This window comes from Eretmochelys imbricata, chromosome 14, assembly GCF_965152235.1.
Source record: "Eretmochelys imbricata isolate rEreImb1 chromosome 14, rEreImb1.hap1, whole genome shotgun sequence".
Lineage (NCBI taxonomy): Eukaryota > Metazoa > Chordata > Testudines > Cheloniidae > Eretmochelys > Eretmochelys imbricata.
The window spans coordinates 10,790,388-10,815,410 of record NC_135585.1 but is presented as its reverse complement, the minus strand read 5'-3'; the positions used below and the strand labels follow the sequence as shown (position 1 = coordinate 10,815,410).

The window sequence follows — 25,023 nt, the reverse complement described above, 5'->3', positions numbered from 1 at the left end:
TGCCCCTCGAGCATGTTGTCAGCTATTCTGAAAGCTTGGCAGCTGATTGCAGAACATTTCTGAATAAACACAACATTAGGCTTCCCATCTGCAATATAACTTCCCACAGCCCTTTTTCATTCTTTTATTCTTTCGTTTTTTCTTTCTACAGTGACTGACAATCCTGCTGTGCCGGACAGGATTCTTGCTACGTTTCAGAACTGCTGAGCTGAATTTTTACTAGAACTGGGAACCATAACTTCAGATGTAGATGCCTGAGCACATTGGGGGATGTTAGTATTTGGATCCTTTGCTTCTTAAACTTCCCTTAAAAATCTGTGCCACCAAAGGTATGGCTTTATCAGAATTTTGAGTGTACTAGCAATGTTGCAGTGTCAGCCCTTTAATGTCCCAGAGGCGAAGTAATGAACTCTTAAGGGGGGGGGGGAATGTGCCTTAAAGAGGTCTGTATGGATTAAGGTGGGGACACACTGATGCAATAGGGAGAGTAAGGTAGCAGTTACTCTGTTACGGCTGTTACTCTGAAACCTCAGGTAGCAGTGACGCTGCCCGAGCTGTACCTATTGTGTGGATTAAGCACTCGCACTGGAATAAATGCCACTGCTCATGTGTTTATGTATATAGACCTCAATCCTGTAAATGCTTAACAGAAGCTGTCAGATTCGAGCTGTCGGTCAAGCATTTTGCAGGAGTCCAGAACTGACTGAAAATGCACAAAATATAATGAAGGAATAAATGAATACTTTGGCATTGCATCCATCATCTCTGAAAGAAACATCGGGAAAAATCCTTCAGGCAAGAGAACAGAGCTGTAAATCTCTGGAGAGGCTGATAGTGGCCTCATTCTTCCTTAATAAAGGATAACACACATTATTACAATCTTGGACCTGGTTATATTTATAGTTTAACTCCTGTTCTTATCAAGCCACACAATCATGCATAGAGTTCATTCATCCACTTGATTTATGACTGGAATATGAGCCATATTTTTGCACATGCCATTTTCCAGTTGTGAACTGCTTTGGTACGAGTCCATGAGCGCCATCACCTGGACAGGATCCAGCCAAACATCTGATATCCAGGAAGCTTGGAAATTCCAAAAAATAGTGCTAGAAATTCCCTGTCACACTCCTCCCCGCGCAGAAGAGATATACCCTCAGAATGTGTATAGGATATGGCCATTATTGATTGCACCAACAGATTCCCCTCAATCCAAGGACATACTTTGCATACTCTGGCTGACTGACAGTTAGTCTTGCAAGCCCTTAGGAACATTTGAAAATCCTATGCGATAACATAGCTATGCGCTGAAGAGTGAGGAAGGACGCTGAAGGAGAACAAAATGGATTGGCACACTGGAAGGGCTCATGGTCATGAACAATGAAACAAACAAACAACCCAGGTAGAGCCCAAGTCTGTGTCTTTTAAAATATAAGTACATTAATGATGCTGGTGTTTCTTTCTTTTTTCTCGATGGGCAATTTTAGTCAAAGACACCGAACATGGGTCAAAAGTTAACTCTCTCTTTGGATTCTTATATGGCTCATTAGTCTAGTATCTGAGTGCACATTGTAACTAATGACTCTTTGCACTCATTTGTATTGTACACTCTGTGCACATATGGTTCATTGTTTGTATCATAGCTAGATGGATACTTGTATCTGTCTCATACATCAACCTTCTAAAACAAGGGATAATGTAAGAACTACTTAAATAAGTATCATCTGTGCATATATGTATAGTATGTATTTTTCTATTGATGTAGAGAGACTAATTAGAACCGTATCACAGTTTGAACACGTACAAAAGATTTCTACAGCACCTATTCATGACTGTGTTTTGGAACCTTATTCTTATCTATACATTGTAAATTTACACAGTACCTGCAGGACATGTGTTTTGCAAAATGGTACTTAAAATAGCACTTGCCTAACATCTTTTTGTTAGAAAGGAGACTTGCTTTTATGGCTGGAACACAGGGTACCCATCTAAATTTCATATGTATAGTTCATGCTTTAAATGCTGCGTGATGTGTGTGAGAAATATGTGAGATTTATCCATCTCGCTGTCTGTCTATAATATGGGAACACACAAAGTTAGACGTTTATGTGTGTGAATGTGGGTATACTACAATCCATTTAGATAACTAGAGAGGAAGCTATACATAAATAAATACTGGTATACCTGCATAGATATATATGTAAACGCCTTTGTGTGTATAGATATATGGGTGGACTGACAGAGATGAGAGTTTCGTGTATATATCTCACCTCACATCAAAGTATTAGATATGTATTTAGTGAGATTATCTCCAGTGATCTAACCCTGGCAGCAAATGTTTTCAAACACAAGGGGTCATACTAGAGCTAATAAGTACCATCTTGATCCTTCAGTTGAACATATAACCTGTCACTCCCCCGCCAATTATTATTGTATTAAGCTTCAGCAGGAAGGAAGACACGCAGAGAGGACGTTTTAGCTCAGATGTTCATATTACTATTACAGGTGGTTGGACATGTGTGTTCGAAAGCACTGAGACCACAGTATGGTGGCTGAGGAGACAACACCCGCCTAACTAATAACTCTGCAAAGCTTGCCAGGCTTGACAGCACAGCAGTTCAAGCAACGTAAAGACCAGGAGTGATATGATCTTTTGGAACAGATCAAGGTTTCCATTTCCCTTCTAACTACTTTACCGGCTTGTGCTATGGTATCACCGTGGATCTGCCGTGTTTAAATTCTTCAGTGCCCATGCAGGAGCAAAGAACATATTTGGCCTTGAGGGGCTAACGATCAGTTGGTTTGTATCCTGGTAGACAGTTTTAGTATGACTTTTTAAGGAAGGTGATAGCCAAAGCAATAGCCAAATTTAGCCCTGGATAGTTTCATTGACTTCAGCAGAGTTTCCCTAATGATGGATTTGCCCTTTTATCTGTAATTCAAACCCTATATAACAGCTACTTCACTGTCCTTAATCCACAGTAGTCTCAAGCCAGGTATTTTTATTGCATTATAACGGAGCACTCCATCACTCCCCATTGCTGATGGAACCTGGCTGATGCATTCTGGAACCTGACACAGCACCTACTCTTGAGAACGACAGTGGTACAATCTATCAAAACAAATCACTCTGAACCCATCTGCGGGAAATAGGTAAGCTCAGAGAAATCTGCATTTGTTCCATGAATCTGTATCTTAAAAACAGATCAAGGGGTATAAGCTGGGCACTCCCAAGAAGGTTATGTGGTACTGGAAGAGCTACAGTTGAATTAATTAAAACCGGTATATTTGGAAAGTTAGCCTGATAGATTCCTGCTTCCAGACTATATGTTCCCACATGAAAAAGCTTCATGCGTTGTGAGTTCAGTTTGCTTGACTGCATATACCCCGCCCCCTCCCCATGCAAATAATAAAAAGCAAGGGAAAAAGCAGTTGCTCACCAACCCATCCACACCCCACTCACCAGCAACCCTTCTCAACCTCAGCTCCCTCCCCTTCCACCATCCACAACCCACATATCTCCAACCTCCTCCTGAACAATTAGCATGACGCCTTGACTCCAACCATGGTTGCTGGTTACATGGCCCCGAGATTCAGTAATTAATATAGACTTTTGCATGTTTCCCGATTACACAATAGGTGTTTTTGAACTGGTGGGTGTGAGGCATGATGTCAGATGGTATACGGTGATAATGCAATATAGATTCTGCTGTGTTCAGGAAAGATCTCATAAATGGGTGATCTACATCAGGGATCATGCTCCCGGGGGTAGTAGTTTTTATTTACAGAGCAGAAATCGGCATGTGTGTGCTCACTGGTATTTTAAATCTATGGCTGAGGTCCAGCCAAATTGGGTCTATAGAGACAGGATGGTGTGGTGGTTAGAGCAGGGAGACCTGAGACCTGGGTTTTGTTGCTAACTCTGCCAGTGACTTACTGTGTCACCTTAGGCGAGTCATTTAACTTTTCTGGCTGCAGGTTCCTCATCTGTAAACCAGGGCATTGATAGGACTTACACAGCTTTGTAAAAGGTTTCAAGATCCCTGGGGAAAAAGGGTAATTTGCACATTCTTCTTATTTGCACCTGGAAAATAAGTCCCTTTGGTTGAGGGCTCCTTAAGCGTGTGCAAAGGCAGGGATGGAGCCAAGCACATCAATCCCTTAATAAAAGACCTAGGATTAATCAATAAAAACAGTCAAGGAGTCAAAGTCTAACGCCCATTAGAATCTCTCCACTGACTTCAATGGGAGCTGGATTAGGCTCCTGAGGGTGCATTTTATTACAGATACTATTTCATGGTTTACAGAGAGAGTCAATGAATCCCTCCCAGGCATTACAAAATAGGACCATAGGGTAGAATCAAATATAAACTAATATAAAGGGGATAAAACAAACATATGACAGTGAAATGGGTTATTACAAACACACCAGAAGGCAACTCACCTTTTGATCGAAATAGAAAGGAGTGGTTTGACAAGCTTACCAAAGCCAAGACAATGACAGTTAATAATAACTGCAAGGCAGCCTATTGGAGACAACAAGATAGAAAGAGGCAATTCATGCACAGACAGATGGAACCATGTGAAACTGTCAGCATACATGCCCCTGGAAAGAAAGATGAATATTTCTGGAACTGACCGGGCTATACAATGCGGTAAGTGTGACTATTGAACTGTGACTCAGTGCCAGCTGCCAATTTCTCTCTTTAGAAAGAGAAACAATGCACTGCTTGTATCTGAAGCTAAGAGCCAGATCCCCTCTCCCTGCTGCATGAAATGACTGGCAAAGCTCCCACTGACTTTCTGGGTGCAGGATGTGACCCAAACTGGCACAGAATGGCAAGTATCTGCGTCAGTCGGTGCCTCTCTGTACCACTCTACATTAACTGCCAAAATCTCTCCCACTTTGAGTCACCAGGACAGAGATCCCAGGAGCCTGCAGATGCTCTTGTGCTGAGGAAGACTGACCTTATTTTTAAATGGAAGAAATTATCTTAGACTAATAGGAGATGAGTCCCAGTTTAAATCCATCTTGAAATGGATATTGGGATTGGATTTTGGCTGCAGCTGGCTTCCATATCAATCATGTATTTCTTTACATCTTGCCCCTCCACTTCCTTCCCTCTCACGTCATGGAAACATTTATAACTTTCAACTCCAAATGCAAAGGATACATTTTAAGAAGGGGCCTTAATCTAGCCTCTAATTTTGCAGCTTTAATTAAATGTGGCCACAGATAGTAGCATTGAAGCAGCTCACTACCCGATTGCTCCCACAAATAGGAAATCTCTACCAGTTTTCACACAAAAATGTGTGTGAGAGAATCAGGCCACCAAGTTTGGCCTTGACTGAGATATAACTCATCTGAGAACAGGTCCAAAATGTTAGTGATAGTGTTTCTAGATTCAAGAGAAGCAATGTTAACATTTGCGAAGAGAGGATATGAAGATGATTGTATAGTCTTTCAGCAGATGGCTATAAAGCTACTGTACATTCTGTAAACACCAGCTGCCTATATTTTAACCCAGGTTTTCCTCAGCTAGACTCGTGGATAGCAGAGAAAAAGATGAGACCCCAAACCCTATCCCCTATCCCCTCCCCCCCCACCCACCCACCCCCCCACCCCTGGATTTCTGCGAAAGTCAGAATTAGGTTCATTAAATAAACTATGCCAAGCTCCTCAGAGTAATATTCCAAAATTCCCAGCCACTCTTCATAGGGTTAACACATCCAATCTTTTTACATCAGCACAAAGCATAATTATTTTATTTAAACACACATTAGGAGTCCATAGTTTGAAATTAATTTCCAAGCAGGCTGCCGTAAATATCAGGATGTAAGAAGTGGAGCGATGAGGGATTTTTGAAAATTACATTTTGTCTGCATATGAACATAAAATTGTGCGAAATCACAGAAAAGTTCAGTCCAACAGTTGCTAACAGCTGATGCTCAAGTGAAAGGTGAAATACTATAATTGCTTATTGACCTCTGCAAATATTAACGTACCCCATCAAACCTGAAATTTGATTATCCTTATCTTAATCCAGCCACAGTGCATGACACAATCTTATGTGGTGTTGAGTTCTACATACAGACACCATGCTAACCAAAGTACTGTTACCATGTATTTAGATGCATATTGTCTTTATTAAGCTTGACTTAGTACGAGGACAACTTTCTAACACATCTGTTGACGGGGGAGAGAGACAGACACAGTGAACTTTTGCTCTGATTAGCAGTGATTATTTATGAGGTAATTTTATTTATGAAAAAAACCCAGAACTCAGCCAAGCAACAACAAAAATGCCCATTTTGCAATATTAGTGAAACAGCTGACTTCAGAAAGGGGCACACATTTAAGAGCACTATTTTTTTTTTAAACAAAAGCTAATCTTACTTTATATGAAGGTTTTAGAGTCATAGAATATCAGGGTTAGAAGGGACCTCAGGAGGTCATCTAGTCCAACCCCCTGCTCAAAGCAGGACCAATCCCCAATTTTTGCCCCAGATCCCTAAATGGTCCCCTTAAGGATTGAACTCACAACCCTGGGTTTAGCAGGCCAATGCTCAAACCACTGAAATATTCAGTGAAAACCATGTCCCTGGATTTGTAACATTTCCCTGGAAGTTTGATAACACTAGCCCTTAGCCACTGCAAGGGAATCCAAAACTGAAACTGACCCAAGTAATGTTGACTATGTTATTTTCATTTCTCAGGCTGAGTGAAGTGGCCCCCCCTCTCCCCAACCCCCCCAAAAAATCCCCAGAAAAGATCATAGTGAAAAATATTATCTAATTTTAATACATATCTGTATTAGTAACATGTAAAGAATTTAGTTTTTGTAAGTTTGTGATTTTTAGTGGAATGACCTTTTAAACTTCCAGAGCAAGAAATTTCAGTGATTTAAGCTTGCACTGTATTACTCACTGTGCCCATGTAGTTTATGATACATTCTAAGATCATCACACTATTTAAAAGCAAGAAGCAGTGCATGATTGTTGGAATAAGCACCATTCTAAATGTTCTTGCTTTTGTGGGTTTGATTCTAGTGTCATTTTAACATCGTGTTGAATAAGCACAAACCTTTCTCCAGCCAAGCTTCCTGTGATCTGGTTTGAACTTCCTGTCTGATAGGAGGCTTGGCTGTCAGTTGACATTGGTAACACTGCTCACGTCAGGGAAGCTGCAAGAAGGTCAGCGTCTGTTATAACATTCTGGCAGATCAAGAGCTTTATACCCTGCCACCCAAACCTGTGCGTCATTGTTCTTAAAATTGAACAGGATGCATAAGAAAGCAAGAACTCTTTTTCCAGGAACTAAAGGCTCAGTAATTTAGTGGACTAGAATCAATGACTTTTTGTTTATATAAAAAAAACTAAGGGGGAGATTTGCAAATCTCTCCCACACCATTTAAGAGCACAAATCCTTTTAACCTGTCTCCGAATTCATTGAGGCACATGTGAAAAGTATTCCCGTAAGCGCATACAGCTTTAGGGTAAAGTCAATGGTAAATCTTCCACGGCTTCACTGGGGCCAGGATTTTACCCCTAAATTTTGTAAGAGGACTCTGGTTTCCTCTGGTTTATCCTTAGTCATCGTAATAAGTGTCCTCATTTCACAAAAGAAATATGCAGCAATACTCTCTTGTATTCAAAATAAGCTGATGACAGAGATACATCGCTCAGAGAGAAAGCTAGTTTCTATGCCAATTATCTTGGCAAATACTACATTCAGGTGACTAATGGGAATATCAACTTTGTGCCTGCCTACTAGAGAATAGCATCTCAATAGAAACTCAGAAAACTTTTAAAGAAACCACCACTTTCCAGTCTGAGCCCCTTCCCTGAGGCTAGGCCCACAAGACCTAATGTTTGAATTAGCTGACTAAGGTTCCAATCTTGTGAGGAGATGTATCCTAAACCCGAGTGGAGTTGAGTGCTCATCACCTTGCAGCTCTGGGGCTTATAGGACCACTTAACTTCCCCTCCTAAACAAAAGGAGTGGTTGATTCCAGCTGTGGGAAAGAGAAATACATTGTGAAGTGGTTGCTGGGAGATGAGGGTGGTACGATAGGCCTGAATGTATTTCAAGTAATTGTATGGCATGAGTTACAAGTGATTCATATTTATGCAGTATATAATGTACATTTACTAGCACATTAAACAACTACGAATGAGTTACGAACTTATTTAAGATTTTACTGCATGAGGAGAGAGGTTCTTAATAGAGCTAAAGCTGGAACAGTTGCAGGTTAAGTGACCTGCTCCACCCTAAATGAGACTGAAACAGGGATTTAATAAAAAGGCTCCTATATCAAGTAGGAAGGCATTCATCCTGGGCATTCTTCTGGTAACAGGAAATTCTAACTATTTTTAGCTTTAATCTTACTGCACCTCTCACTACTAAAAGCAATTATCTAGCATAGACTAGCATCCTGTATTCCTTTAAAAATAGCAAAGCCGTGAGAAAAGACGTAGTCAAGCACCTGATGTCAACATGATGGCCACAGTCACAGGATTCCTCTGGAGGTTAAAATAACCTGGACCTAAATAAAGAATCCTGAAGGTGACTCATAGAAAAATGTTCCATACAGAGGTAAAGTAAGACTCCTGTATGCAGCGGTGCCTGAAAAAAATATTAAACATTAATTTTAAACCAAAATTGTACAAATATCCCCAGTAATTTCATTTAATTCAGTCACTGATTACTATGGTCAAAAAACTTCTAAAACAAATGTGTATTATAATTCAAGTACCAGCTTTCAGCATTCAAATTATTGGCTACAAAAAGCAATTTGGTTAATGAATCAAAATTCTGAATACAGAAGACAGTCCAAAGTAGATCCATGTAGCAGGATTATCCATCTGTTGTGTCTTGTCTTACATTGTAAGCTCCTGGGGGCAGGGACGGTCTTCGTACATTTTGGACTAGTGTTTTAGGGTATGTCTACACTACAACCAGAGATAGGATTGCGGCACAAGTTCGCATACCTGCACTGGGCTTTGGCACTCCATTTGGGTACAAAAAAAAAACAAAAACAAAAAACCCCACACCATGAAGTTTCCAAATTCACAAAATATTTATTTATTTATTTTACAGTCTAGTACATTCAAATTCATGTAGACTAGAATACAGTAATTCAAAATAGTTTTGGCGAGTTCAAATATTTAAAAAACATTTTCACTATTAAACACTCCAAACAACTGGCCATGAAAATTAACTTAAAAGATAATGGAACAAATCCAAGCTAAAATTCCCATTTTTGACAAAAAAGCAAACTCTTACCTAGATTTTAGTGGTTTAACAGTGCTGCATTTGAACAGAATAGATGAACCCACAGAATTGAAAAACATGGAAACAGACGGTAAAAAAAAACGCAGGCATCCACATGTTTAAGTCTCATACAAGGGAACGTCTGCCCAGATGTTCCATTTTTATGCTTTTTAGAGATTTGACTAGGGTGCTTTAGTGGTGCCGTTTTCCAGTCATCAGCTAACACTGTATGGCAACTCATTTCCATGCCTTGATTTTTTTTTTTTTTTTAAGTGTCCCTTCCTGGAAATTTTATAGAAATGTACAGATTTGATCATATGCGAACAACCCACTGGCAAGTTCAGATGAAATATTAAATAGTACCTTGAAAAACATCCCTATTGTGCTAGTCTATTGTTTGAAGACAGGCAATACCCAGAACAAAATCTGAAAAAGGCAACATGTTTGTTTTTTTTAGTTTTTAAAACACTGACATGAAAAACTGAGTAAATTAGAAAAAAGGATCGAGTCAATCTTAATATAAGACATTGATAATGTAGCGAGACAGATACTATAACCGGAAAACAGCATTACAGTGAGGCTTCTACATCTAGATATTTAATGCACGTGTTCTACAATCATGTTTTGCTACATTTTGTTTTCCTGTACAGAAAATAGCAATATGATATGCCCAGTTTTGCTCTTTTTAAGGTCCCAAATTGATGAGAGATATTGTATCAAGTTCTTCAGGCTTTCTTCACTAAAAGGCCAAGTGTGTGAAGACCAGTAACTATAAAATACTCTAAGTTACCAGCAATTGCAATGTACCAGTTTCAGCTGGGATTCTGAAGGGGCCTAAGGGAGTTAGACATCCAACACCCACTCAAAGCCAGGGGTCACTGGTACCCAACTCCACTGAGATCCTTTTGATATCCCAGCCTTAATGTTTCAGCACCAATATATGTTAACTTTTCTGGACAATTACTGATGCTTCCTCATTGTAATTTGGATACTGGGATATTTAATAGCTGGTCACCTGCATTGATACTGCCAAGTTTTGAAAAGTCTGCTCTAATCAATTCAACTGTCTCTATAGATGGCATGTGTGGAGGTGTCTTAAAATGTTTGACTGGTATTAACTACTTGTCTGAAACACTTTGTTTCTTTCATTGATAAGCCAGATGGTAAAGTGGACTATGGGGGTATGCTGAACATTAATTGGTTGATATAGACCCTGCTGGTGTGCACTAAAGGCTCCCTTGTGCACTTTAATGTAGTGCTATATAAAACAGTATTATGTTAAAGTGCATTAGGGAGCCTTTCATGTGCAGCATCTGGGTCTATATGGACCAATTAACGTGTAGCATGTTAGTGCACTTTACAAATCGCACCCTGCAATCTGAACTACTCCACTATGTAGACAAGCCCTAAGTAACTAAATATACTATAGTGAGCAGCATGTTTTCACGTCCAAGCTTGGCAGAACCACGTTTCGAAATTCATAATTTTTAAAAACTTGTACTTACAACCCCACTTGTAATAAAACTTTTGGAAGAGGTATAATGTTTGCTTATCAGTACAGTATATGGAATGTAACATTTTCTTGCAAGAGTTTGCAATATGAATAACTGCATAGATGACAGTTGTGTGTTTTCATTTCAATAAATGTACTTTTAAAATTTACAAAAAACAATTTAAAATTTCTATAAAAGTCATATTATGCCAAGATGACTGGTGGTAAAACTAGATCTATCCCTCCATGATTTATGTTTATTAAATGGCTAGTGGAAAAATGGTAGAAACCAATTTTAAAACAAAAGAAGTTACAGTTTTGCTATTGCACTGACTTTCACAATTTGAATCACTAATTTAGAAAAATTCATATAGTAAAAACTGTAAAATTAATCTAGAATACAAAAATTCTGGTTAGTAAACATCAGGAACCCAGTTCTACTAATGTGGAATGGACTATCAGTACTGTACTATAGTGCCTTGATTATTTACAGTGCTTACTGTATGAAGGGCAATTCCAGGACACATTATTTAACGTCAGTTCACAGTAAATGTACTCCGAGAACTATCGACTTCAGTGCAGTTTTTCCTGTGCAATTTTTCAATTCCCCAGAATTCCTTACATCAAATAATACTGTTATGGAGGCCTAGTGCAGATTATTTTTTTTTAAATCATAAGTGACGGATAATGTCTGCAGGGCTTCTGTAAAGGTACTTCCAAATGGCATAGTAATGAACTGCAGCTGCAATAGCTACAAACATGTGCCAGATGGCATGGGCAAATGGAATGATTCCATCACTCTTGAAGAACACCACTCCCATGCAATAAATTAAGCCTCCCCAGGCAACTTCTTGAAGTCCATCGGTGTTGTTCTGTTAATTAACAAGGAGACCAAAAAAAAGTTAGCCTTCAGAAATTAAAACTGGAACAGAGAGTTAATAAGTCTCTAGGTCTTGTTATTGGGGCTGGGAGAGGGGGTGGGACGGACGACTTATTTAATGACGTTTAAAAGGCCAGACAATATTATTCTGAGACATCACTTTGGAGTACATAGTATATTGATCCTAATTGTGGGTGAGTTTCTAAACCTTTTCATGTGACAGCTAATATGAACAGAACAAACAGGGCAGCCAATCCTAAATGCTTACGGTTCAGCTTGGAGTTTCAACCTCAGTTTGTCTGAACACTAGCCTGGCCTTGTGATCATTGTAAGATGTTACGCCACACGTGTAAAGTTAGACTGTCACTGTTTCTGCTGCTATAGTTTTGTTTCCGATTCATCACTTCACAGTTCTAGCAGTTTGAACAAGCTGTAATGTACTTAAATGTATTTACAGTATAATGGCTATTCTTGATTTTGTGTGTGGTGACATGTTCGACAGGTTACTATTATCAAAGCAATATCAGGTGACGTGTTCAGAGTTGAGCAGGTCTGACATTCTACCCAGTTGAGAGTGGAGTACGCACATGGGAGATCACAAACACATAAGGATGAATGTAACGGGCAAAAGAGACATGATTGGATACAGCTTATCTCCATGAGTTACGGACAACATTCAAGACGATAGAATTTGAAGGCATATTTTATGGCTTGTATTCAGGTTTGCTGCAGGAACAGTGATTATAGTTATGCATGCTGCAAAAAGTTGATAAGCAATTCTGAATATACTTTGACTATTGTGTCTATTGCTATTGTCGAGACATTTGAGCTGAGAATGGGCTATTTTGATCATTTTCAAACTATACTGAACAGACTAGGAGGATGTAATGATTTTTTAAAAAAATACATTTCCCAATGGCATGGTATAATGGTCACTAAATAATAAATTCTTGTAGAGAAGTTAATTAGTTCACTAGGGGTGGTTCTGAGTAGTGACACCTGTGATTCAATCTTTAAATACATTATATCCATTAATCTGGAGATGCCTCTAATAGGAAGAGTAGGACTATTCTCCAGCCTTCTTCTAAGGCAAGTCCTTTTTAAAAGAGGGAAGGAGTAACCTATTTGTAGATTTTGGGCCAGAATGGGGTGGGGGGAAAACCAACCAAAAAAACCTTACAAACAGTCAGCGAATAAGTCAAACAGGACTACAGGAAGTCTTATGCCACATTTCTAAATTAAAAGCTTCCTTCTGAACGTCCAAGGGATAAGGAAGCAAGTATTAAACGGAGTCATAAATATTACAATTCAAACACTTTGCTTTGAAATACGTGGTGTTTGGATGTATGGAACTGAAATGCAATATTTGATTCTTTCTGGCTCTAGTGAAATAGAAGTACTATCCCTACATGATTCTTTTAAGCTTCTTTTTTTTTTTTTTTTTTTAAAGAAACTGAATCTACATAATGGATGGAATTTCATTGCCTTATAGCTTAAGGACCATTAAACCCAAACAGATGGCTAAACACTTTCAGTGCTTCTACAACTAGCATTTATAACAGTGTGTTGAACTGAAATTAACAGCTATACAGACAAAATGGAACTTCACTGGAACTCCCTTTTAAACTACTTAAAAAGGAAAGGTATTTATTACATTAACAGCATATTCCTTACCATGGATATCACTACCAGAGCAGGAGAAAATCCCATTGCTAAATAGAAAAGGAGTTCAACAATCTTATACCTAAAGGAATAATTTAAGGAAAGGTACAAGATGAATTTTTAATGCACATTTAATATTTCCTTAAAAGACAAAACAGCTAATGCAGGGGTGGCCAACCTGAGCCTGAGAAGGAGCCAGAATTTATCAATGTACATTGCCAAAGAGCCACAGTAATACATCAGCAGCCCCCATCAGTTCCCCCCCCAGCTCCCAGTGCCTCCTGCCCACCAGCAGCCCCGCCAATCAGCACCTCCCCTTCCCTCCCTGCACCTCCCAATCAGCTGTTTCCTGGCATGCAGGAGGCTCTGGAGAGGAGCGAGGGCATGGCAGGCTGAGGGGGAGGGGCAGGAAAGGGTGGAGTGGGGGCAGTGCCTGTGGCAGAGCCAGGGGTTCAGCAGTGAGCCCCCCGACACAATGGAAAGTTGGCACCTCTAGCTCCAGCTCTGGAGTCGGTGCCTGTACAAGGAGCCGCAGATTAACTTCTGAAGAGCCACAGGTTGGCCACCCCTGAGCTAATGTATGACTTTTTAAACTAACAGATCCACATCAACCACCTAAAGACTTTGTATACAGATAGATCACATTGAGGTTTTATTTACTTAACAGAGGGCTGATATTTTTCTAATTAAGGGAAAGAGGATGACACTATGCTAGAAACATTGCCGATACACTTTCTATATATGGCTAAATATATCAATTTTTCTCCATACTTTTGAGATGTACCTGTAACTACAACTGAGTCTCCCACCAAGTGGGTCAATGCATATGGTTTCAACCCTTCTTTCTTACTAGGTGGGGAAAGGCTTATGAAGATTAGTCGCTCGCTCCTTGGGAATGAGGTATGCAATGAGAGGCAGTCACATCGGCTCAAGAAAACAGTAGCGTAAACTAAATAGACTGCCCTCTTCAAATAGCTCAACAGGGGCGTTGTAGAAATTTCCTGGGTTAGTAACCTCTCTATTTGCAACTTAATATTGCACTGTAATCCTATAAGGAATATTGTATCAATTAACTAGCATAGTATAATATGGAAGCAATGAAGACATCTTTATTATCCAGACATTTCCTTCAACTCCCATCAACAGATTTAATAGGACAGTAAAGACAAACTACTGAATGAAGTCAATAAAGATACTACTCCTCTCCTTGCCTACTTTCCACCAGCAAGATTTATGTATTTATTGGGCTGTGTCTTAGTTTTCCACAGAAGACATATAATAGCATTTATAAATTTGTTCTAAATGTGAGCTATACAAGTTACTGTACATTTATGTGTGATAAAGTGGGTGCAAATATCTGTTCACAAGACATAAGCTTGCATCCTTCTATTTATGTATTTCTGCTATTTTGAAGTTCTTAAGTCAATATGCAAGACAAGCTGACATTTTATTACAGGAGTATTTAAAAAGCAGCAAGTTCAAATGCAGTTTAAAGTTTAATGCAAATTAGAATTCTTACTTTTCATGGTAGAGAAATACATAAATGGTTCCTCCAGCTGCCATTAGCCAGATAAACCAACGCATATGAGATGCCAGAGGTCCAAGCTCACGAAGATTTAACCTGAAAATGTGAAGATTACAATAGACAACAGAAGTGATGACTGAATGGAACTTACTGACATACAAAGATTTTTCTTTACTTTAAAACATGGGCTACACTTTATTTAGAACATGGGAAGGGGAAATAATCTTAGGACTTCTTGTAGAGGTAAGAAAACTTATCTGAGAACCTAAACTAAGTAGCGTCTAGGTGTGTTGGGACAGATGTGAGGAAGAGAGCGCGCTTTTTTCTATTTCCAAATCCTTTTCTAACATTATCCCTAAAAAGGGATGGTAAGAGTATTTTCCATAACAAGTCTAAGTTGAAGTATAGCATTTGGCTTATGATAGCAGAATAGTGAAAAAGACAACTCTAGTACTTGGATAACTTAGCAATTGCTCATTCAAAAGGAGTATCACTGTAACCTAGCTCCCTTTCTTCTTCAGTCCAAATTTTAAAACTTAAGGTAAAAATTAGGGGCCCTGTCACATTCCTTACATGACCTGATGTCCTACTGAAGTCAGTTTGAATTTTGGATAAGCAGGAATGAAGGTTATGGCCCATAATTTCTAGTCATGTAGCTCAGAATTCATTCAAAATTACAAAGAAAGTGACAAAACCAGTTTGTTCTTCTTGTAATACAAAAGAGGGAGGAGGCAGCATAGTTAAATCCCAGGGGGATTATGCCATATTTCATTTCCCAATTCAACAATGTTGTCAATCAACTACTTCCCAAAGCCTTTGAAAAGATTATTTGGGAATCATATTGATAATACAGTGTAGGAAGTTTTAATCCCTTGAAAATATACATTTGATTTCTTACCATGGTGCATATGATGCTGCAATAAAGACATAGATCACCATTCTGTCACACATGTGAAAACAATGCTCCATTGTCCTAACAAAGAAAAAACAAGCTGCTAAAATACAAGTTTTGGAAAAACTTCATGATTCCTCTCTGTCAAGAAAAAGCAGAAGATTTGTGTTCAACGTGAAAGTTTCCCAATTTTAAATGCTTTCACGTACACTAGCAAAGCTTCTTGGTCTTTGAGACATTAGAATAGGCACCAAGTGCTCAGGTCTGGCTCTGTGCTCCCTTATTTCAGGGCTGGCTAAGCCTTCAGCAGCCTCCAGGCTGATCTGCGTTGGGCCAGTTGGCTCAGGCAATAGAGCACAGCAGTGCTCCTGTCCTGTCTTTTCCCCAGCCATGACCCCATGCTCGGACAAGATAGAGCTTGTGTAGCAGCTCCATGCTACAGTACCCAAGGACAGGCACCATGCAGGGGGAATCCTTAAAGAGGCTGTTTAAGGCAGCTTTGTGACCTCAGAGGAATCATAGCAGGATCAAGAATCTAGCCCTAGTTCGGCTATCAGAGACTAACTTTGAAATAGAACCTTCACCTGGTCAACTGTGTATTAGATTGCAAGCCACTTGGCAGCTGTCTGTGTCTAGCTCAATGTATGGTAGAATGCGAAACATCCAGCCAGCAATCACATTTCTCTATTGAGATAAAATCCACCTCACTTTTAATCTAGCAATTTTCTTCTACAGAATAACGTTGAGTTGCTTATGACATCCATTAACTGCAACAGTTAACGCCAGCATAAATTGTGTGGTTTTGTTGCGTTGCTCTGTCCTGTACGTATATAGTTAAAGTGATTCAGAGTCTTGGGATGGAAGGCAGTATATGCTATTATTTTAATAGAGACATAATCAGGAACATCGAGTGATTCATTATGTTCCGACTATAGAAAGTGATCAGAAATAATGGTAGGTGTAAGATTAGCAGAAGACCAATTTATTTTTGGTTCAGTGTCCTATTAAACACTGAGTTTTGTCTTCAAAGAAGTCAACTCATATTTGAATATGCAATGCAGGCACACAGAAATGTGACAAAAAGCGACACTTTCTGCAGTATTCTGTGTACTTTAAATAATGCATCTCGTTTTCTCTGGAGTAATTCTTCCCAATGAACAGAGTATACTGTTACTTTAGTGACCCAACCTTGCAAACAAAGGGTCTGCAGTGACAGAATGAAGGTTTCCTGGAGAACCTATTACACAGCACACAAGGTACCCCACACAATGCTCTGCAAAAGTGGGAGGGGGGGAGGAAGAGGGGGAAGTGTTCCCTGGTCTGCTTACTCAGGGTAATTGAATCTGACCACTTCAGAAGCAGCATGAAAAACATTACAGCAAGTGAGTGCTCTGTGGATACCTTAAGTGACTCTTTTTCCAGGAAACTATGTGAAACACTGTTGAAACAATGAAGAGTGCACAGAGGCCCATGCCATACATCCATGCAGTTATCTTTTCCCATCGATCATCAGAGAGCCGGTGGAGGAGGGCACTACCCACAATGGCTGGAAAAATGAGGAACTAAGGAAACAATAATAAGAACACTGATGTTATTCTCTATCCCCAGCCACTGTGTAGAATCACCCACCCATTCCTGTAACCAAAAGAAGTATTCTACTGGTCCTGACTATATATTTTTCAGGTGTTACTGGGGAAAAAAAATTAATTTAATCAATGAAATCATGGGTACAGCCTGAAGTGGGAAAACACAGGTCTTTCATGATAAACACTGCATCCTGGAATTTGACAATGATTCACCTTTTAAAAACTCTGTCATGAAAAACAGAATTAAAGGATGCAAAGTTCTTCCTTGATCTACACTGTAGATACACTGTACTTTATCCACATGCAAAACTCCCTGTAGCATAAATGGAAATTCTGAGCATGGAGACAATAGAGATCATTCAAGAAAAGTCTGCACTGTGGATTGAAAAAACAAACAGTTTGTAACTTGAAGACCAGAGATCAAAAACCAATTTAAAAGCACAGAACTGGTGCCTGTTTCAAAAAGGAGATAAAAATACAAATGCATGTACTGGATCCTTAAAAACACACAAAGAATGCAACAATTGCATTTCTATAATGCCTTTGCCTTCCATCCACAGACCTCAAGGCCCTTTTACAAAGATTAGAATATGTAAGCTAACTGCATAGCTGTAAAAATATGTTGAGTACTACACTGTTAGTACCACAGCATATGGACCAATGCACGAGACAAAGCCCTGGCTGGGATGATTTAATTGGGGATTGGTCCTGCTTTGAGCAGGGGGTTGGACTAGATGACCTCCTGAGGTCCCTTCCAACCTAGATATTCTATGATTCTATGAGACATGTTTACCTTTTAATTTGAAGTTCACACTGAATGAAACTTAGTCTTCTCCTTTCCCTCCATCCTCAGATTTAATGGAATCCACATAAACCCAAAGAATACTTGAGCCTAGAGGTATACTACTCATAAAACACCTTAAGCACTGGTGGTCACCATTAAAAAGTAAACTTTTATATGAGTAAGAAACAGTGCATTTAAGATACGAGATATTTTTGACAAGGTGGTGTCTAACTTTTATAATGACCACCGTACTTCAAGTTATAGCAGGATGAAGCAAATCAGTTTGTTTTACCATCCCTTCCTTCATGCCTTTAAAGGAGGAATACAGATACAAATCAATGCAGAGCTGCAAGCTATCAAATGCAATTTTATTTCTGCCTTTTTCCTGGCTTTTATTCTGAGCTCCAAATAAAAAATTCCACTCCTGCTATGGAAGAACTACACAGTCTACATTTCTCTTTTCTTCTAAGTGGTCCATTTGCAAAATAGCATGCCTTACCTATATGCCATTAAGTGTATCATGAGAACAATTAACTAAACAAAAGGTGTTTTATTACTTCCAGGGTATTTATGTCAGACCAGAAGTGAAATTCTGCTGTCTGCTTACCTACTGGGAAACAAAATTTTCTACTACATTAATTACACTTGACACAATATAGGTTCTAATAAAAATAAGAGGTATGTATATAAAAATGGACTTCTCATCCATCTTTTAAACAGCAAGATATAGCTTTAGGCTTAGAGCAATGATAAGCAATACAAGTTTTCCACTCAAACTTTTCATAGATATAAAGATTTCCAGGCCAGAGGGGACCATCCAGGCCATACAACTTCCCCCAAATAATTCCTGGAGCAGATCTTTTAGAAATTTAAAACTTCAAAAATTATGCAACAAGAACAGATACATCTGTTTCAGTGCTTTCCCCTTTTGAGAACTGATACTGTGTGACAGTACCTTTAGGGTTGATATTTACTAACAAACCCAGGGAATGGATCTACTTCGACAGAATCATAGAAATGCTGAGTCATCACATTCTAATGGAACAGTGCTAAACTGCCAGACAATGTCCTATTCTTGGTATTCAAATTTGCTGAAATTTATACTTCGTTCATTGTGAAAGCAAAACTATATAAACAGGAGAGACTGTACCAGGGTGCTAATTCTGTGTGCCAAATCCACCACTTTATAAATAGCCCAACTGAAATAAAATCCAGCATTGAAGTAAATCAATTTAGAAAGTATTTCATTTCTTAGTTCAAGATCAGCAATTACTTTGAGCACCTTAGCCAAAGCATACTTGCTAAATTAGAGGAAGTGAGCATTGAGCTTTGGAGAGGCAAGGTGGGGTCGGGGAAGTGACAGAGTATTTTAGAGGAGATATAGCAGAATTGTTCTTTCAATTTTACTGAGATATTTTAGAATAAATTTGAGAACCTGGTCTGATAGAAAGTAAAGAAAATGACTCTCTGTTAAGGAAAGGACAGGAAGGAGTTAAGATTCATTAACAGCTTATGCAGCTTATTTTTATGGGCTGGGATTTTCAAATGAGCCTGTTGAATGAGGAGCTGAATGTCCATTGAAACTGGCTGGGATTTAGGTACCTAACTCTCTGTTAGACCCTTGGAAAAATCCCATTCATTCAGTTATGAGACAGTCACAGTCACTGCTGGTAGGAATACCTGTGGAAGGAACTGAAAGGTGGCAAATACACTGGGGAAAGTTAATAGCACTTTGCTATTACTACACATAACAGCAACTTTAACTAAGGCCCATAGCAGAATGAATGATGCAGAAATAATAATCCCTAAAGCTGACTGGAGAAGTTTTGATGGAATCATATGCCATTGGAACATGCAGAGCTGTTGAAATCTTGGCACTCTGTGAAATCCAGTCATGTCCCTGGAATTTCCTTTTGGAAGAAAACCAGAAGAAAATGTTTAACAGTGTCAGAGCATTCTGTTTGGACATTTTCAGAATAAATGTTCTGTTTTGTTCTGACCAACTTTCCATTTGGAAGTTTTAAAATTTTGTACCATCTCATATTAGAATGCAAAATAAGAGCGTCACAATCAAAACGAAATGTTGTTGAAACAAAACATTTTGATTAACCTGAAACAATTTTTTTAGAAGTTTCTTTCTCACAGCTTCAAATTTTTCAGTTGTTGTTTAAATTTAGAAGGAAGCCAAATTTAAAACAAACAAACAAACAAAAAAATCTTGAAATCCTTCGTGAAACATAATTACATCCTCCACACAATTCTAATAAGCTTCTTGCAGCACAAAATGAAACCCACACAACTTATACTTAAGGCAACCACTGAAATCTTATATATTGCAACATCAACGTTCTGTCTGCTGTCAAACTACAGCAGCACAGTGTAAACTTCCCATCAATTTTCTCAGTTTACTAGGGTGGTATATAGACACTACTTTGCCTCAACTCCTTCCACATTTCACACTGTTTACGTAGCACCGTTTTGCTCTTTATACGGTAGCTACGTTAGATCACTTTGGCTTATGCACAAAGTTAAGCCAAGTTGTGTGTTAAGTTACTACCCTTTTTGTTGCACAGGCCATGGCAACATAATGTAAAGTTATTCTCTTGCATAAGGTTTCCATGGGAGAGGCAAAAGTTTGCAAAACCCCAATGCTTGCTCTGTGTATGCAGACAAGTGGAAAGACAATGTAAAGCAGGTAGAACCATGTGGAACCCAAGTATTCACAGGGAAACATGCAGCAGTCCCGGCTTCAACAATGAAGATCTTGAGGCATTCGATTTGATTGCCTGCCCCTGTACATGGCTTTCAGAGATGACTTCTCCACTGGCAGTGCAGCATGATCAATGACCATGCTACATTGTCTACACACCGAACATTGTTTCTCTCCACCCAACGTTAGGGAGTACAGAGGGAAACAGGGCCCTCACTCCTTTAGCTCTTTCACAGTCTACACCTTTGAGGATCCTCCCTCTCATCCTCCAAGGAGCTGGCAAACTCTCCACTGCTCCCTTCTGGGAATACTTGCAGACCTTTGCTCCCTACTGCATGATGCAGCATTGGGGCATATAGACCATGACTCATATTTTGAAATACAGAAAGAAGAGAGCCCCTTATATGAAAGCAAGAGGGAAGAGACTTTTTAAATTGTTGCAAAGACAAGTTGTTTACACTTTGTTAGTTTTACTTTACTATAGTACAGCACATGCTCTCTACACAGATATAAAAAACCTTGTATTTTGGATAGTTTCAGACTGACCCCTCCATCCCCATATGAAATGGAGTTTACTTTATAGCAATTTAACTGTAAATGCCTCCCAGCTTCACTCATCTGCACTGTTTCTTTCCCATTCCTGCAGCTACATAAAGAGCAGTGCTGAGTGTTGCTACATTCATCCACTAGCTGCCCTTCCTGCATCTCACAGTTAGTGCACTCACCTGTGGAAGTGGCAGATCCAAGTTCAAATCCCTGTTCCAAATCAAAAAGTGTGTGGCTTTGAACCTGGGCCTCCCACATCTCAGGTGAGTGTACTAACTACTGGGCTAGAGGATTAAAGGGGGCTCCACCATCACCCGCAGGTTGAACAGCAATCAAGTTCCCTTGTAAATCCTGCCTGAACTTTTTTTTTTTTTTTGGGCCAAAACTATTTGCCAAATTAGTATCAAATTCATAAACAGTTTTAGTTGACCCGAGATTGCATTTTTTGGTGAATAAACTAGTCACTCAAAGTATTGTGTCCCGGGTAAGATGTGGATATTTATATATGATTGTTTAGAGTTTACACTCACCTTAATTATTAGTGTCTCTAAAAATGTCTAGACTCTAAGCAATTTAGAAAAAGAGAAGATTTATCATTGCAAAGCTGTTCAGTTTTATTTCTATCCTAAACGCAGCCCTGTATTTAAAGGCTCAAAAGTTTTTAAACAGTTAAATCTTCCTTGTTCTTCCTGTACTGAAAAATAATCCACCTAAAAGGATTATAGCAATCATCAGGCTAGCAGAGATCCATTTTCATGATGCTTTAGTCATCCTTCGATTGGGCAAAATGAAAATAGATGGGTCAAAACCTTTAACCTGCACGACTTTTCCAAAGTAGGACTCCTTGGATCCTTCTGCGCTCCCAGAACATATGTTTATGATCACTACTTGTATTTACTACTACTTTCTAGCAGTAGTGTACCATAAGATTGATTTTAGAAGTTGCAAACATAATATACTGAGGAATTCAAAGCTAAAAATAAACTTAGGGTTCCAATACCATAAAGGGTTTCACTGAAAGAACTGGTAAAATAATGAATTTACTTACTGCATGTGTATAACAGTTAGCAGCATGTTCATAGCAAGTGGGTTTGTAGCGGCTGTTTGCTGGAGCTGGGTGGTTCATGAACCTGTTCAGATAATCATGGAATTCTTTTAGAAAAGTTAACACACTACCACACACAGTAGCACCTAACTTAAATCTGTTAACATGTTAAAAATATAAGCAAAGTGATGTTTAAAATATCTGTAAGAAAAACAATCTTGAAGGTAGAATATACAATTGAAAGCTGACCTAATGAAGGAACTCATTAAATAATTTTTTTCTGTGTCTCAGTCTATAGAAGACCAATCCCCTACACATGGGGAACAGTTAATTTAGTAGTAGTTGCATGCAAGATCAGACCTTTTTATTTAAACAAGCCATGGGAAAAATTTACTGTTTCTTTTCTGTTTTCTTTAAACGTACACATGATGTGGCGGCTCTGAGGAATGGCCACGACTCAAGGGAATACATGTTAAAATAGGAGTAATCCTGTAACCAAGATTTCTTTTATCTAAAGTTGTAACAGTTTTCTCTAATTCTATGTAGATACAGGAGACTAACCCTTTGGATTAGGACAGCTGAGATACTGGTGTTTCTGTTCCTGTAAGGGGCCTCAGCATTTGCCTCGAGTGTGCCTAGTCTTTTAACCTAGTGTTTTAGCTAAGGTCAAAACTTTGGGTCTGCCATCCAAGTCTAAGTGTATGTCTCCACTACCCGCCTGATCGGCGGGCAACGATATATCCAGCAGGGATCGATTTATTTTGTCTAGTCTAGACGTGATAAATTGACCCCCGAGCGCTCTCCTGTCGACTCCTGTACTCCAGCGCCACAAGAGGTGTGGGCAGAGTGGAAGGGGAAGCAGCAACAGTCGACTCGCCGTGGTGGAGACACCACGGTAAAATCGATCTAAGTACGTCGACTTCAGCTACGTTATTCACTTAGATCTACACCCTCTCCGCCCCCCCCCCCCCAATGTAGACCAGGGCTAAGACTTTTTTTCTTTTTTGAATGACGGTTTCATCACAATCTCTTCCCCAGGCCATATGGACCCACAGTATTCAGAAGATCCTGGAGGAAAACTGGGTTTATTCCAAATTAAGATTAGATTAGGAGAAGGAGGAGCAGGGCTGAACTCTCTCAGCTTTTCCCAAAAAGCATGTTACTTGAGAGGTAGCTTCAGAAAAGTGAGAGCCAAAGGGGATGTCAAAGTTCACACTGTTCATGAACTACTGTTCATCTAGTTCTGAGGAAAATTTTTCACCTTATTTTTTCCAGTCTAACTTCTAAGCAAAATGTGGCATTAGGACACTAAAATAAATCATTCCCAACTGGTGTCTAAAACATGGCAATTTATACCATTTTTTAGACAGTCTAGATAATGGAGATGTTCAACTTGTCCTTCCTTGCTGCACTACATGTTTCAGCACCAAGCAATTAAAATAATATTTTGCTAGCTCTAGAGCGATAGGCATTATTTTAAAAGTCAAAAATTGTATCTATATTACAATGTACACATAGTTTTGAATACCAAGAATGAGTTGTATTTTTGTAGCGCTAGATCTCTATATAGGCATCCTAATAAGGCCAATGAACCCATTTCTAAAGACTTTTCCTTTAAGACTATACACCAACTTCTGTCTGCTTAAGACTGACATTGAAACCACTGTGATCTGAATGCAAACATACATCTAGATACCATTTCAACAAGTTGTGGCAAATATTCTATTGTATATTTAGGAATTCCCAAGGATTGCATAGAGCAAGAATAGGTAGTCCTTTTGAAGTGGATGGGAGTATAAATCTAAAATAAATAATGCATTTTAATTCTGCTTGAACCAAGAATCAATCACAAGAGGCTCGTGAATAGAATCAAATGAGAAAACTTAGGAGAATGTTAGACAAACTTGCCAACATAAGCTATATTCTTCTGAGAACAGCTAGTCTCTAATGTGCCACTAGTACTCCTTTTCTTTTTGTGAATACAGACTAACATGGCTGCTACTCTGAAACCTAGAAAACCCTGTGTCACATAAAACTGAAGACATGGGCAACAAGACCAGAACCAATATGCAAATATTCCCTGTATCATTTTAAAACCTTTTTTTAAAGCTATACACAAATAGGGAAATTTAATGCCCAAGAAGAAAAGTCATACTAACTTACTCTCCTGTCTGTCTATATCCGTCTCTTGTCTTATACTTACACTGTAAGTCCCTTGGGACAGGGATCATCTTTTTGTTCAGTGCCTAGCACAGTGGGGTTCTGGTATAGGTCCCCTAGGCACTACAGTAATACAAATAATAAATAATAATAATAGTTAGTAGTAATTATTCCAAGTAGATCATTTCGTACCAGTAACCAGCAACACCCAAATGGGTTTCTCATAGATTTTCACTGGTACCCAGCAGGGAATAGAATCATGAATTCACAGGCTCCCCGCCCCCCACCCCAACAGGGGCTTATGTGTTCAGAGCTCAGAACTGCTTTATAACATAAGTCCTGTTTATACTGCAAGAACTTTTAAGAAACCTAACAAGAAAAACAAAGAGTTCTATTTTAATACCATCCACTTAGTGTCCTGTGACGTCAGACCAGGCCAATCTTAAGCAGCTGAAGTTGTGGCATTT

General features: G+C 39.0%; 1 protein-coding gene across 1 annotated transcript in view; it reads right to left on the bottom strand.

Annotated features, from left to right (window-relative positions):
• Positions 1 to 9,159: 9,159 nt before the first annotated feature.
• MMD (monocyte to macrophage differentiation associated) overlaps positions 9,160 to 25,023 on the bottom strand; it is a 30,359-nt gene continuing 14,495 nt past the window's right edge. The window contains exons 3-8 of the mRNA XM_077834008.1: positions 22,400 to 22,481; positions 17,127 to 17,287; positions 15,732 to 15,806; positions 14,828 to 14,929; positions 13,321 to 13,390; positions 9,160 to 11,638 (exon numbers count right to left, since the gene is read on the bottom strand). Coding sequence (XP_077690134.1) covers positions 11,438 to 11,638; positions 13,321 to 13,390; positions 14,828 to 14,929; positions 15,732 to 15,806; positions 17,127 to 17,287; positions 22,400 to 22,481 — 691 coding nt within the window. The 3' untranslated portion in view covers positions 9,160 to 11,437. The remainder of the gene's footprint in view (positions 11,639 to 13,320; positions 13,391 to 14,827; positions 14,930 to 15,731; positions 15,807 to 17,126; positions 17,288 to 22,399; positions 22,482 to 25,023) is intronic.